Source organism: Cygnus atratus, chromosome Z, assembly GCF_013377495.2.
Source record: "Cygnus atratus isolate AKBS03 ecotype Queensland, Australia chromosome Z, CAtr_DNAZoo_HiC_assembly, whole genome shotgun sequence".
Classification (NCBI taxonomy): domain Eukaryota; kingdom Metazoa; phylum Chordata; class Aves; order Anseriformes; family Anatidae; genus Cygnus; species Cygnus atratus.
In genome coordinates, this window is record NC_066396.1 from 64,445,742 (window position 1) to 64,457,749 (window position 12,008).

General features: G+C 36.9%; 1 protein-coding gene across 8 annotated transcripts in view; it reads left to right on the top strand.

The window, feature by feature from the left end:
* The first annotated feature begins 1,281 nt into the window (after positions 1-1,281).
* The window catches only part of CEP120 (centrosomal protein 120), a 62,557-nt gene continuing 51,830 nt past the window's right edge, over positions 1,282-12,008 (top strand). For 4 of the 8 annotated variants that reach the window (XM_050716202.1, XM_035566982.2, XM_050716203.1 and 1 more), the window contains exons 1-6: positions 1,282-1,498; positions 2,926-3,082; positions 3,994-4,108; positions 5,075-5,216; positions 8,240-8,388; positions 10,138-10,335. In XM_050716202.1, the coding sequence (XP_050572159.1) occupies positions 1,447-1,498; positions 2,926-3,082; positions 3,994-4,108; positions 5,075-5,216; positions 8,240-8,388; positions 10,138-10,335 (813 nt within the window). In that variant the 5' untranslated portion in view covers positions 1,282-1,446. Of the gene's footprint in view, positions 1,499-2,331; positions 2,471-2,925; positions 3,083-3,993; positions 4,109-5,074; positions 5,217-8,239; positions 8,389-10,137; positions 10,336-12,008 lie in introns of those variants that run through there. The other 4 variants (XM_035566983.2, XM_035566984.2, XM_050716201.1 and 1 more) reach the window with 2 other exon arrangements.

The following is a 12,008-nucleotide window of genomic DNA, read 5'->3' on the forward strand; positions in this document are numbered from 1 at the left end:
AAATGTCTTTTCCAACCGGAATGATTCTATGATTGGGCTGAAGAGAAGGTAAGAATGAAAGTGGAAAAATCTCTCACAGTATTAGGAAGGTTAGAGAGACAAAATACGGGAAGGTATGAATTAGTGAAGGAAGACCAAAACTAGAAGTGAACAAAAAAATGATGAAATATAGTTGAACATTATGAGGAAACGGAGACACCTTTTCCTGATTAGAGATAAACCTTAAGTAGCTGTTTCACCTAGAAAGCGCTAGTGGCTTTAATTTCAAGAGCAAACATTATTTAAAAAAAAAAACGTTTTAAATCTTTGTTTACTGACACTGGTTTAGTTTCACTACAAGCTGAAGCACTTTGATGTGGAATAAGGTCATGTAAATCACCAGAACATGACGTTATTTCCAGGAATCACCCCAAGAGAAATCAATTTTCAAACGAAAGAGGCTGCCAGGTAAATTGTACATTTTGCCAGCTTCTGTAAACATGTCCCCTCTATAGCCAAAAACTACTCACTTTTCAGCAGTCTGCCTCCGGCCGTTCTTTTTTTTCAAAATAGTTAGGACCTAATTTTCAGAAGCTTATATAATGTTAAGAATTTTAAGCACTGTGACCGCAAACGTGAGGTAGAGGGCTGTAGTATCAAATGCAGTGTTATACAACAGAAGATGCCAAGACAGAAAGCACCAGACAAAAACAACTCATAGATTCCATTCGGAATTATGAAAATGCATTTAACAGTGCTTCAGTACCAGAATAAACTACAGCTAAAAGAAAGTGGTTCTCCATCTCCTTATAATTGCAAGTTGTGTCTCTTTCTGGAGTATTTGTAGTATTTAAATGGAAGGTTTTTGTGTCAGGACAAAGTTTTTACTACGGTCTGTCATGAAAATAATAATAAAAAAATTAATGTGAAGGTTTTCTTTTGCCATATAAAGTCAAGGCATATGTGTAACTTAGGATACTGGTGGCACACGTTCCTGTTATTACTGCTTAATTATTACTTCATATTAAAGATTGAACACGTTAGAAATTATACAAAAGCGACAACTTTGTGTTTTGCTAAAATTTATTCACATTGCCCTGGCACAGAATACAATGAAAAAGGCCGTAACACCTCAGCGTTACAACAGGAAGGTTATAACGTGAGGGTTATTTATAACATACAGGTTATAAGGTAGGTATCTCCCCCAAGAACACAGCACCGCCATTGTTGCCCCCCCTCCCTTCACCCCCTCGCCGCGACCTGACGGGAAGAAAGTGCCGGAAGTGCAGGCGGAGCGGCGGGCGGGGCCCGCCGTTGCCAGGCGGAAGTGCGCCGGGAGGCGGCGGTTGGCGGGGGTTGGCGGCGGTTGGTGTTTAAAAGGCTGTGAGGGGACGGTCGTTGTCCCGCCAGCCGCGGTCGCGCCCTGCAGCAGCTACCGGGCGGAGCGGGTCGGATCGGAGCGGGGTGATGGTGCCCAGGGCTGCCGATCGGCTGCTGATCGTCGTCTCCATCCTGGAAGGTGAGCGGCGTGGCGGGGGCTTCCCGGCGGCAGCCGCGGGTGTAGGTTTTTCTTCGTGATAGGCTGATGTTCTCTATCCGCTGTCAACGGTCTACTGTAACGCTTCTTAATGCTGACCTGTGTGCCTGACTGTGCAAGTGAGGGGTTTTTTGTTGTTGTTGGGGGTGTGTCTGTGCTTTCTGTTTGTAATGTGCATTATTATTCCACCCTATTACTCTGTGTTACGACCTATTTTACCCAATTACTCTATCAGGCAGTGTAGGAATAAGATAAGGAGTAACGGATTTAAACTAAAAGAGGGTAGACTTAAATTAGACACTAGTAGGAAACCCTTCACCCAGAGAGTGTTGAGGCACTGGCACAGGTTGTCCAAAGAAGCTGTGGATGCCCCATCCCTGGAATTGTTAAAGGCCAGGCTGGATGGGGCTCTGGGCAACCTGGTCTGGTGGGAGGTGTCCCTGCCCATGGCAGGGGGTTTGGAATCAGAAGGTCTTCAAGGTCCATTCCAACCCAAACCATTCTATGATTCTATTTCTCTGGCTATTTATGTTGTTTGCCAAGGTAACTTAACTTAAAAATTAAGATTCAGTCCTCTGAAAGGCATGTAGCCCCTTCCTGTGTGATGACATATGCAAATTTTAACAATTCATTTTGCTACTGAAGTTATTAATCAGAATATAGAATGGTGCTGAATCCAGGACAAATCATAAAATCATTCAGGTTGTAAAAGTCCTCTAAGATTATATCTAGTCCAACCATTAACCTAGTACTGACAAGTCTACCACTAAACCATGTTCCTAAGCTCTACGTCTACATGTCTTTTGAAGACCTTCAGGAATGGTGACTCAACCACTTCCCAGGACAGCCTGTTTCAGTCCTGCAGAACCCTTTCAGTAAAGAAATTTCTCCTAATATCTAACCTAAACCTCCCCTGGTGCAACTTGAGGCCATTTCCCTTCATCTTGTCAAATGGTATGACCTTAAACATTCTGTTAATCTGCTAGTGAGTTTTTTTGAAATCACGAGTAACTGGAAAAACACCCTTCACTATGTTCATGAGGTCATGTTCCCTGCTTTGATTTAAGATAGTGGTCAAATCTGTAATGAAGGAAGAATGTTTAAACTTTCCTGTTTGTTACCTGTTGGCTTGATCTCGTCCTTGTCATAGATTTCTCAAAATTAAATCATCCTGGTTGCGTGGTTTCTTTCTTAATTATTAGGTGTTACTTAATATCTCTCTGTTTCTGGGTGCTTCACAAATGGTTTGTTCTTTCTTAACTTTTAAATAGTAAGAACGCGTTCTTAAAATACAGTTTTAGAGTAAGTTCAGGGAAGATATGGGAAATAATTTTATGTAATTGTTTAAGATGAAAATCTGAGCTCGCACTTTTTTTTTAATGATGGTGTCTGGCAATTACACTCTGCAGGGCGGTATTTTCCAAAACGACCGAAGTACATGCTTATAGTTGAAGCAAAGTTTGATGGTGAACAGCTGGCTACTGATCCTGTAGAGCATACTGATCAGCCAGAATTTGCCACCGAATTGGCATGGGAACTAGATAGGAAAGCACTTCATCAGCACAGGTAACGGTAGAAAGTTAAATCTGAAATAAATTTTCTTTGTAGATAAACTTATTTTTCTTGTCCTTATGGCTACTGAAATACAAGGTTTGTATTATTTTCATCTGAGCTTTTTTGGAATTTTTCTTAGAAGCCTTCTTTTAGCTATATGCTGATCTACCATTTTGTTTCCAAAGCAAAATAAAGTAGTATGTGTAAAGATAAGTGAGTTTAAAAGTTTCTAAAGCTTCCATTTATACTACTTAAAAAAAGGCAAATTAGAAAAGCTATAGTTTAAGCATTGGATTCAAGCTTCCCTTATGTATGCCATGACACAGAATTAAGTTAACTTTAAGCTTGAAAAGCCTACGTAAAATCTCTTTGAAAACTTAAAACAAAGCTGAGAAATTGGATTTGGTTTCTATAACTGTCATTGGTTTCGACTGAAAATATTGAGGTAGTATTTTAATGTGTCAAATAAGTTCAAAAGACTATATGAACTTTGAGGAGCAAAAAATGGCTGTATGTACTTTATGCTAGACACTTCATCTATATGTTTAAGTACTTTTAAGTGCTTTGCAAAAATCTTTTTCTCACAAATGTAATTACAGTTTAATGCAAGTTGCATTACTTATTTCATGCAGATGGATGAGTTTGGGTTTATTTAACACTACTGTTCTTTTTAATAGCATTTGAGGCTTTGTGAGACTCCAAGCAACTCTTCTTACAAAATTATTCATCTGCTCATTCTATGTTGCTTCATGCTGAATTTTTGGAAGTTCAATGTAAACTCAGTTGCTGACCTATTAGAACTAGCTGTGTTATGAATTTCAATAAATTGTTGTTGGTATGCTTGAAACTTGTGAAACACTTACTGTGAGCTAATTGCAGAAATAACTTCTACATCTTGGATTTCAACTGAAATGTTCTTACAGGCTGCAGCGTACACCTATCAAACTCCAGTGTTTTGCATTGGATCCTGTATCTTCAGCTAAAGAGAATATAGGCTATGTTGTACTTGATTTAAGGGCTGTGCAGGAAAAGAAACAGGTATGAAGACTTTACAAACTGATGTTTTCACAACAGTGCTGCTACAGATAAAATAGAATCTGAATTGAGGCAAAGGTGTAACTTCTGAGTCTTGTTTTGAAGGAGTATGAGTCCTGCTTAATAGCACTTCTTTATTTTTAAAGAGATCTTGACTGTATAAGAACATGAGCAAACAAAAATAATTTTGTACTAATCTCAATAGAATGCTCTACAACATGAGAAAGCTAAGTGTGTAGATTTAAAAAAATTTTGCACTTCTGAATTTGAGAATTTAAACACTTCTAAGCAATGTATTTAAGCATTGCTATCACTTAATAACTTGTAAAAACTTACTGAAATAGTTGATACTGAGCAAGTGAATTGAGTCTCCATCAAATCAAGACTTTAGAGCCTGAAGTTGTTTTTGGTGTGTGCTTGTACTTTTTTTTTTAATGGGTTTCTGTGCAAGATGTCTTAGGGGTTCTGAAGTTCTAGCCCCTTACACAGCAGGGGGGTTGGATGGGGAGGGATGGACACGGGACATGTAATATTGTCTGTATAAAATGCATTCATGAAAATTCTGTATTTTGCTTGATCAAAACAACTCTGATGTGGGTCATGACATGACCCTGGTTTCTTATTTTAAATCACAATTCATAAGGATTTGTGATCCATATAATGTATTCTGCGCCCTTACAGCTGAAAACTTAAAAGTTCTTTTCTAATTGAAGATTTATGGTGTATTTTGCTTGCCAGCTTGTCTACTGTGCCAATCAGTGGAGAAGAATGTTCAACTCTTTTTCCATTCTATGGCATATTTAGTGTAGTAGTATATTCAAAACAGACCATGTTTTTAGAAATGAATGCTGAGGTATATTTCTGTCAGTGACAAGGTAGTAATACTAGAGCAAGTCTGTTTTCTGTAAGTATATTTTAATTATCCTTCTGTTTTTAAAATGCCTTTGGCCTTTGTCTTTGTTTATGCAGACACCAAAATGGTACCCTCTGCTTAGTAACAAGTACTCTAAATTTAAATCTGAAATACAAGTAGGTGTGGTGTTGGAAACTGATACAAAAGCATTGGTGGATGGCTTTAAAGCAAAGGAGGCACCCCCTAGAGAAGGGAGGGGTAAGTAACATGATGTCATTGGCTTTGAATTAGGGGTGTTCCTGTGACAGATCAACATATCACTTGTTGCAGACATGTTGTTTGAGCCTGAAGAGAATTTTTTTTGTATTGTAGCATTAACTAACCCTAAATGATATGTATAGAAAACGTACCTTGTGATAATAACTTCATTCGTTACTTTGGTAATAGTGTGATTTCAGGTGGACAGAGATGCAAATTAACTGGTCTTTAAAATCAGAATCAGGGACTCAGTACTAATGGCATTTCACTCTGGTTAGATTTCAGGGCTTTAGAAAGTTCTGTAACCATAGAAATAAGAAACCTTTTTTAGAGAAGGCAATTTCACTTGTTTGGACTTGGAATTGCAAGTTGTACAGTGGGGTACTGTTTGTTGAGTAGACTGCTTTTCTTTTCTGATTTTTTTGTCAAGCTAAACCACTCAACTTACATTGTGTTCATTTACAAGAAGTATTTGTAGTAACATCTACACTAAGTTAACTGTTGGGACTAATTATAGTTCTGGATTCCTTTGTACTTTCCTTTCAAAAAGTAGTTAGTGAAATGTGTCAAGTCTGTTAGAACTTGAGTATTGCTTGAAAGTAGTACAGTAGCAACGCTCTTCATTTGTGCTGTGCTGGTCAGTCAGTCTTGTGTCTGGGATTTTTTGTGAGTTGTTTATTTTCTTTAAATCCCCTTAGAAGTGTGATGTTTTTGTTTAAAACAAAAAAAGTATGTATTTACCTTCCCCCACCCCAAAGTCAACCTGTTTCACTTAAAAACTGAGCCTTCGTTAGACTAGTGTATTTTCTCCTGCATTCGTTCTGATATGTTGTGTTCCTGCCCTGAGGGTAACTTTTTTGTAATTCTGCATTAGTCATTTGCTTATCATAATCATCTACATCTGTGGTTTTGCAAAAACAAAATATTCAGTTGCAGTTTTTTTCCAAGATTTCTGGCCCTGACTTTGTCTTCTCAGCCACATTACAGGAGTGGCTAAGGAGTCTAGTTACACTTAGCTTTCATCCTTTCATGTTCACAACAAAGCACCAGGAATTTTACATACTCTTAAGTTTGTAATAGAGGCAAGGAATGTGACTTGTTAATCTTCTAACTCTACTGTGATTTTTCGATCTACAAGCTGTCTAACCTTCATGACACTGGCAGAGGATATAGGAAATTCCTTCTCCCAGCACTGTCTTCCACTTTTTGTTTTCTGTGGAGAATTAATACAAACAAGTTTGCAAGTCTCCTGTTCTTTTACTATCTCAAAATTAGTCAATGCTGTACTTACACAATGGAGGAAAATAAGCATGTAGGCTTTCACAGGTCTAAAGTTCATGTTCTAAGCATTGCATATGACAACACTAGACTACCCAGTTCCAGTTTTGTTGGATAGCTAATGAGATGTTCTTGTTTTTCAGATTCATGCACTTTGATTTTTACTTCACTGACCTGAGTGGTCTAATGTTTCCAGTGTCTGAAACTGTGCCTTCTGGCTCACAACCAAAAGTGCTGTGTGATTATTAAGTGCTGTAATCTGAGGTGCTTTGAAATGTATTGAATTACTGGCACTATGGAGTGGTAACTGGTAAACCAGAATGTAAAGGGCTTATTCTTGACCAGTCATTCTTTTTTTAATCCCCGTTTTTTATATCATATCTTCTTTTTAAAGATGTAGGATGTGGAAACTAGAGATACGTATTTTAAGTGTGCGTTATGTAAAACTACAAGCTCTGCATGCCCTGTCTTTTAAACATGCATAAAGTACATTGTATAACATGTTTTTGTAAGTATTATTTTATTTAATTCTGTTCTGTTTGCCTCATTTTACTGTTTTGAAGTATGTGTAAACTATTTTGTTAAGTACATTCTCAGTGTAGCTCTACAAATAACTATGGTTTCTCTGCCTCCTTGCCTTCGAGAACTCTCTGAAGATGAGTTTCAAAATTACGTTGGATCAGAAGTGAATTCAATGATTTTAGATGTGTCAAGGCTACTGGGCTACCTGCCTGGGGCATAAAGCAGATGTTAGAAATTCTGCCTGCCCCAGGAATTGAGCTGGCTGTTACACTAAGTATGCTGTCTTTTCAGTCTGAGCTGTTTAATAGTCCGTGGTTCTGAAGTCTGACCAAGAGTTCAGATTTCACTTTAGAGTTCATTTTTAGAGGTTGAAAGCATTTGGGTTGTCAGGATCTTGCTATTGCAGGTGGAAAGCAGTGATCCATAGGCAGTAGATGGTGGTTTTCATGTTGCATATTTCTTTTTTTTATTTTCCTTCTGATAAAGAAATACAGGTGAGCAAATCAATGCTTTTTTTTGTTTGTTCAATGACTTGACCAGTCAGCTTGTAATCCACAGTGTATATTAACTGGCACAATTTTAACTCGCACTGAAATAAGTTAACTACAGCCCTCTTTAACTGGCTTTATTTTAAATACCTCTATGTTACTGGAGGCTAGCTCATTAGAAACAGTGACCATGGAGCTGGCACCCTGTAATCACACTCACCTGTGTCTGAGTCCTGTTGTGACCATTTTCCTCTATTTTCTAGAGTATTATAAAAACCTGTAACGCAAGTCTCCACTATTTTATACACTGAAGACTTCAGATTAAGTCTTCAAATGAGACATTCTAAAGCTCAGTGGAGTGAAACATCACGCTTCTGTCAACAGTTAGTCTGTCATATGCAATTACTGTCTTGCATTTCTTTTGACAAGTCAGAGTGTGATGGACTCAGCCTATGAAATGAAGTTCTCTTCATTGTAACAAACTAACATTCTTTCTAGTAGTGTGCAAAACAATGTGTTCACTGAATAGAAATTATCTAAAAAAAAAGCTCTGTAGCTATTGTTAAGTATAATTAAACTTTTGTTTTGATGAAGTGCTTTGGAAACAATCATAAAGATCTCCATTACATGTGTGGTAAGAAAAATTACAGATAAGTAAAGGTAGAATTATGATTATATCAATTGCTGCGGGAATCTTGTATAACATAAGTTACTAATTTTTCTCTTCCCTGTTAGTATCTGTCCTTCTTTCTGGACTAGACCCTAAAAGTATTGTACCAGTCCTGAATGAAGAAGAAGGCTATCATCAAATTGGACCAGCAGAGTGTTGCAGAGACTATTTTGTTTTGTCTGTAACCATTGCATTTGCCACACAGTTGGAACAGGTTTGTTTCATGGCCAGTTTAGTTTTGAAGAAGTACTATGTTACGCCTGTATTTTTGCCTTCCTATGCCTTATTTCTACTCAGGATTTTTTATCTTGTAGCTTGTAATAAATAGCCTTGTCCCCATACTGAATTAATAAAAAATTTGAATTTTGAAACGTTATGTAGTGCTTATATGTCAAATTACTGATGAAAGATCAGAATTGGGGGGAGGGGAGGCACTAAAACTGTAATTTTAAACTATGCATTACATTAAAGACCATAATATATAGTAACAAGAAATGTGCATGGACCACAGCAGATTTACCTTATGAACTATTCTACAAAAATGTAAAAATGACAATATAGCAAGTATGTTGGAATATTAAACTTCACCATCAGAGCTGCTTTCCCTAAACGAAAGGGGACAACTTCAAAGCTTTCCAGACTGGCTCTGGAAAAGTTTGCCTAAAATTAGAACCAAAGGTGATCTTGAACTTAGGAATTGACTTCAGTTTTCTGTATGACATACTTTCTTTCATGAGTGCAACAATACAGGGTTTCAGGTTCCTGGTCATCCTACATGTTAAACAATTCAAGCCCCTGCTATTTTGTCAAAAGGATTTGGTTGACTCTAACAGATATAGTGTGACTTTGGGGAAGCTCTCAGGCATGTGGTATACTTTGCTATTTTTCAAAGAAAGTCCAGAGGACAGCAGCTAAATATAGTGACTGTTTCTTCCAGGCTAGTTATATGGTAGGCTTAATCTTCTACTTGTACAGCTGTAAAAAACTGAACTGAAAGTAAAAGCCTTATCTGAAAGCTGATAAATCTTAGGATTTGACAGAGTGTGGTGGTCATATGCTAAAGTTCTGAAAAGATTAAATACCTTTTAAATTCACAATCTGTATGAAATGGTAGAGTTTATATGTTGCTTAAGGGAAGGACTTAATAGCTTGGATAAAGTGTCATGCTAATGTGATTAATTCAGCTTTAGACAGCTGCTGTGTCCAAGCTGTGCTGTACCACAACACTGATACGCTCTTCAGGTTTCTCTGCATTGTCGGATTTCAAAGTACAGGCTTGCCCAAGTTATGATGGCTAGAAGTTGTGACTTTCATAATGATTTGGAATTATTGATAGCTCGTAGTAAAAGACAAACTTGCTTTGTCTTATCCACTTCAGAGAAAATAATGTAAGTTTAAATGCCAGAATTACAGGGCCATGTGAAATAAATTCACTCACTCCAGAGCAGTTTGTGCCATTTGAACTCACAGTTGCAATGTCTAAAGGAAGGAGAAGCTCTGTTTTTGAATGTTCCAATGTTTTATGCAGTCACATAAGTAATGCTATAACAATGTAGATTAGATACTGAATTTATTTACACTATAAATATTTTGTGAAGGTGCTGTTATTCTTGAATATTTGTACAGGGCTTGCTGTTATTGATTATATAGTATCATTTGCAGCCCCTGGTGCTGGTATATGTTGCCAGTAGTTTGAAAGGGATCATTTTGAAAGCTTCTGGTATCCTTGTTAAGTAAGTCTGTTTTTGAATTCAATTTGAATATTAACATGAAAATTTTCTTTTTAATTTTGTTGGTACTGTAAACTGGGGTTCAGGATAGCTGCTCAGAAGTTTGAGATAATTTAAACCCTTTAGTTTCAGAAGTTTTGAGATCATTTTAAGCCCTTTAGTTTCCAACATAGTGCCTGAAGTTTGCTGTAGCTGTACAATAATGAAAGATTTCTTCTCCATTTCTCTTTTAGTTAGTTCCTAGTACTATGAAGCTTCCTGAACGACAGCCTGAGTTTTTTTTCTACTACTCGTTACTGGGAAATGATGTAACAAACGAAACTTTCACTGATTTAATTAATCCAAACTTTGAGCCAGAAAGAGCTTCAGTTCGAATTCGTAGTACAGCTGATGTTCTTCAAGCTTATCTTTGCGCACAGTCAAAATTGCAGGTAAGTGTTTTCTTTTCAAATGTGAATGGAAAACAAATTAAATGATGAAAATAAGAGAAACAGAATCTATCTCTGGATGAAAGGGAAAATATTTTTTTTTCCAAAACAAGATTGTATTATAACTTGGTTTTCATAGAGGGTTTTTCATGGAGGGAAATGCTGTAGCAGCGAGTTTTCTGCATAGATGGAGTGCATTTTTTTTTTTAAATGGTGGGTATATAGTGAACTGGGTTCCACATCATGATGTAAGATAGAATGAATGAAACAGGGCATTCTTGAGTGCTCTCAGGCCTCCTTGGAAATCAGACCATCTGAAACACACAGCCCTGCTTTGTGCTGCCTGTTAGAACCTCATCCATGCCAGTCGTGGAGTGAACTCTTGAATAAGTTCTATAATCTGTGCCATCAAGATGGTTTGTGAATAATAAGAGGTCTGGCTTTCTCCCCAGTTCTCAGCCAAATGCTATTTTAAATAAACTACGGCAATATTTGGGCTGTTAGGGGATGTTGCTTATCTTTAGCCATGACTTTGAATGTTGTGTAGTTGAAAGTGTTTATGGTGATCTGCTTTGGCTTACACTTAAGTGATCACAAAATTAGACAATGCTACTGGGGGTAGTACAGGGTTTCTAAACCTTGCTGGTAAATAAGACAGTTATAGAATGTAATTCTGAATATGGGCCCTCTAAAGTAGTCTTTTTCTTCTTCCTCCTCTGTACTGGATTATAGGATTTAAACTTGTATAGACAACTCTAGTTTTGTTATCTAGGTTAGTTTAAAAATGTTACAGGAACTTTTGTTTTCGATTTTTTTTTTTTTTTTTTTTTTTTGTCAACCTGAAATATTCTTCTGATGCTTGGAGAAACAGGTACTGATGTGTTTGGGAATTCACCTTAGTCTATTGTACACATACACACATGCACACAGTTATGCATATTTTTCATCAAGTTAAAAAATGATTCTTTTCACAATAGGTCATGAGGTCAGATCCACATACTGCTTTACAGTTTTGTTTCTCTAACTTGGCTTCTTAAAATTTGGGATATAGGATCAAAGCACTGTGTTCTGATCCTTAATATTTAATACACTAATATACATATGTATATACACCTAGTTTTATACCTCTTAGCATTAATGTCTTCCTCTTCTAGAAAAAAAAAAAGCGTGTTAAATGTTAAGGATCAGAACACAATGCTATGGTTTGCTTTTTTTTAAAAAAAAAAAAGTATTTATTTGGAGAAAGAACAAATTGGTGTGTAAGTTTCAATAATTTAACTTTCACCGAGTGACTTCTAAAATTTTAAGATCCCCCCTTTACTTAAATGGGCAAATATTACACTGTGGAAGGAAGAAAGATTTGAGACCAGATTTGAGAAAGGAATAATGATCCTGACAAGGAATTAAGAAGGTGGTGACTTAATTCCAAATATCCTTGCTATTTAAGTGGAGTCTAAATATATGTATAAAGACAGAGCTTTCAGAGAACTTGCTTTATTTATTCTGTACCTCATGGTGGTGCATTTCACATTAAAAGCAAGAATTTGTACTGTATTCAAAAAGCACAAGCTACTAAATTTGTCATCCAGAAGGGATGACATGATAGGTCATCAGAGGGCAGCCAGCAATGATCTGTTGCTGTGCTAGTACTGGGCAAATCCTACCTGCTCAGCATT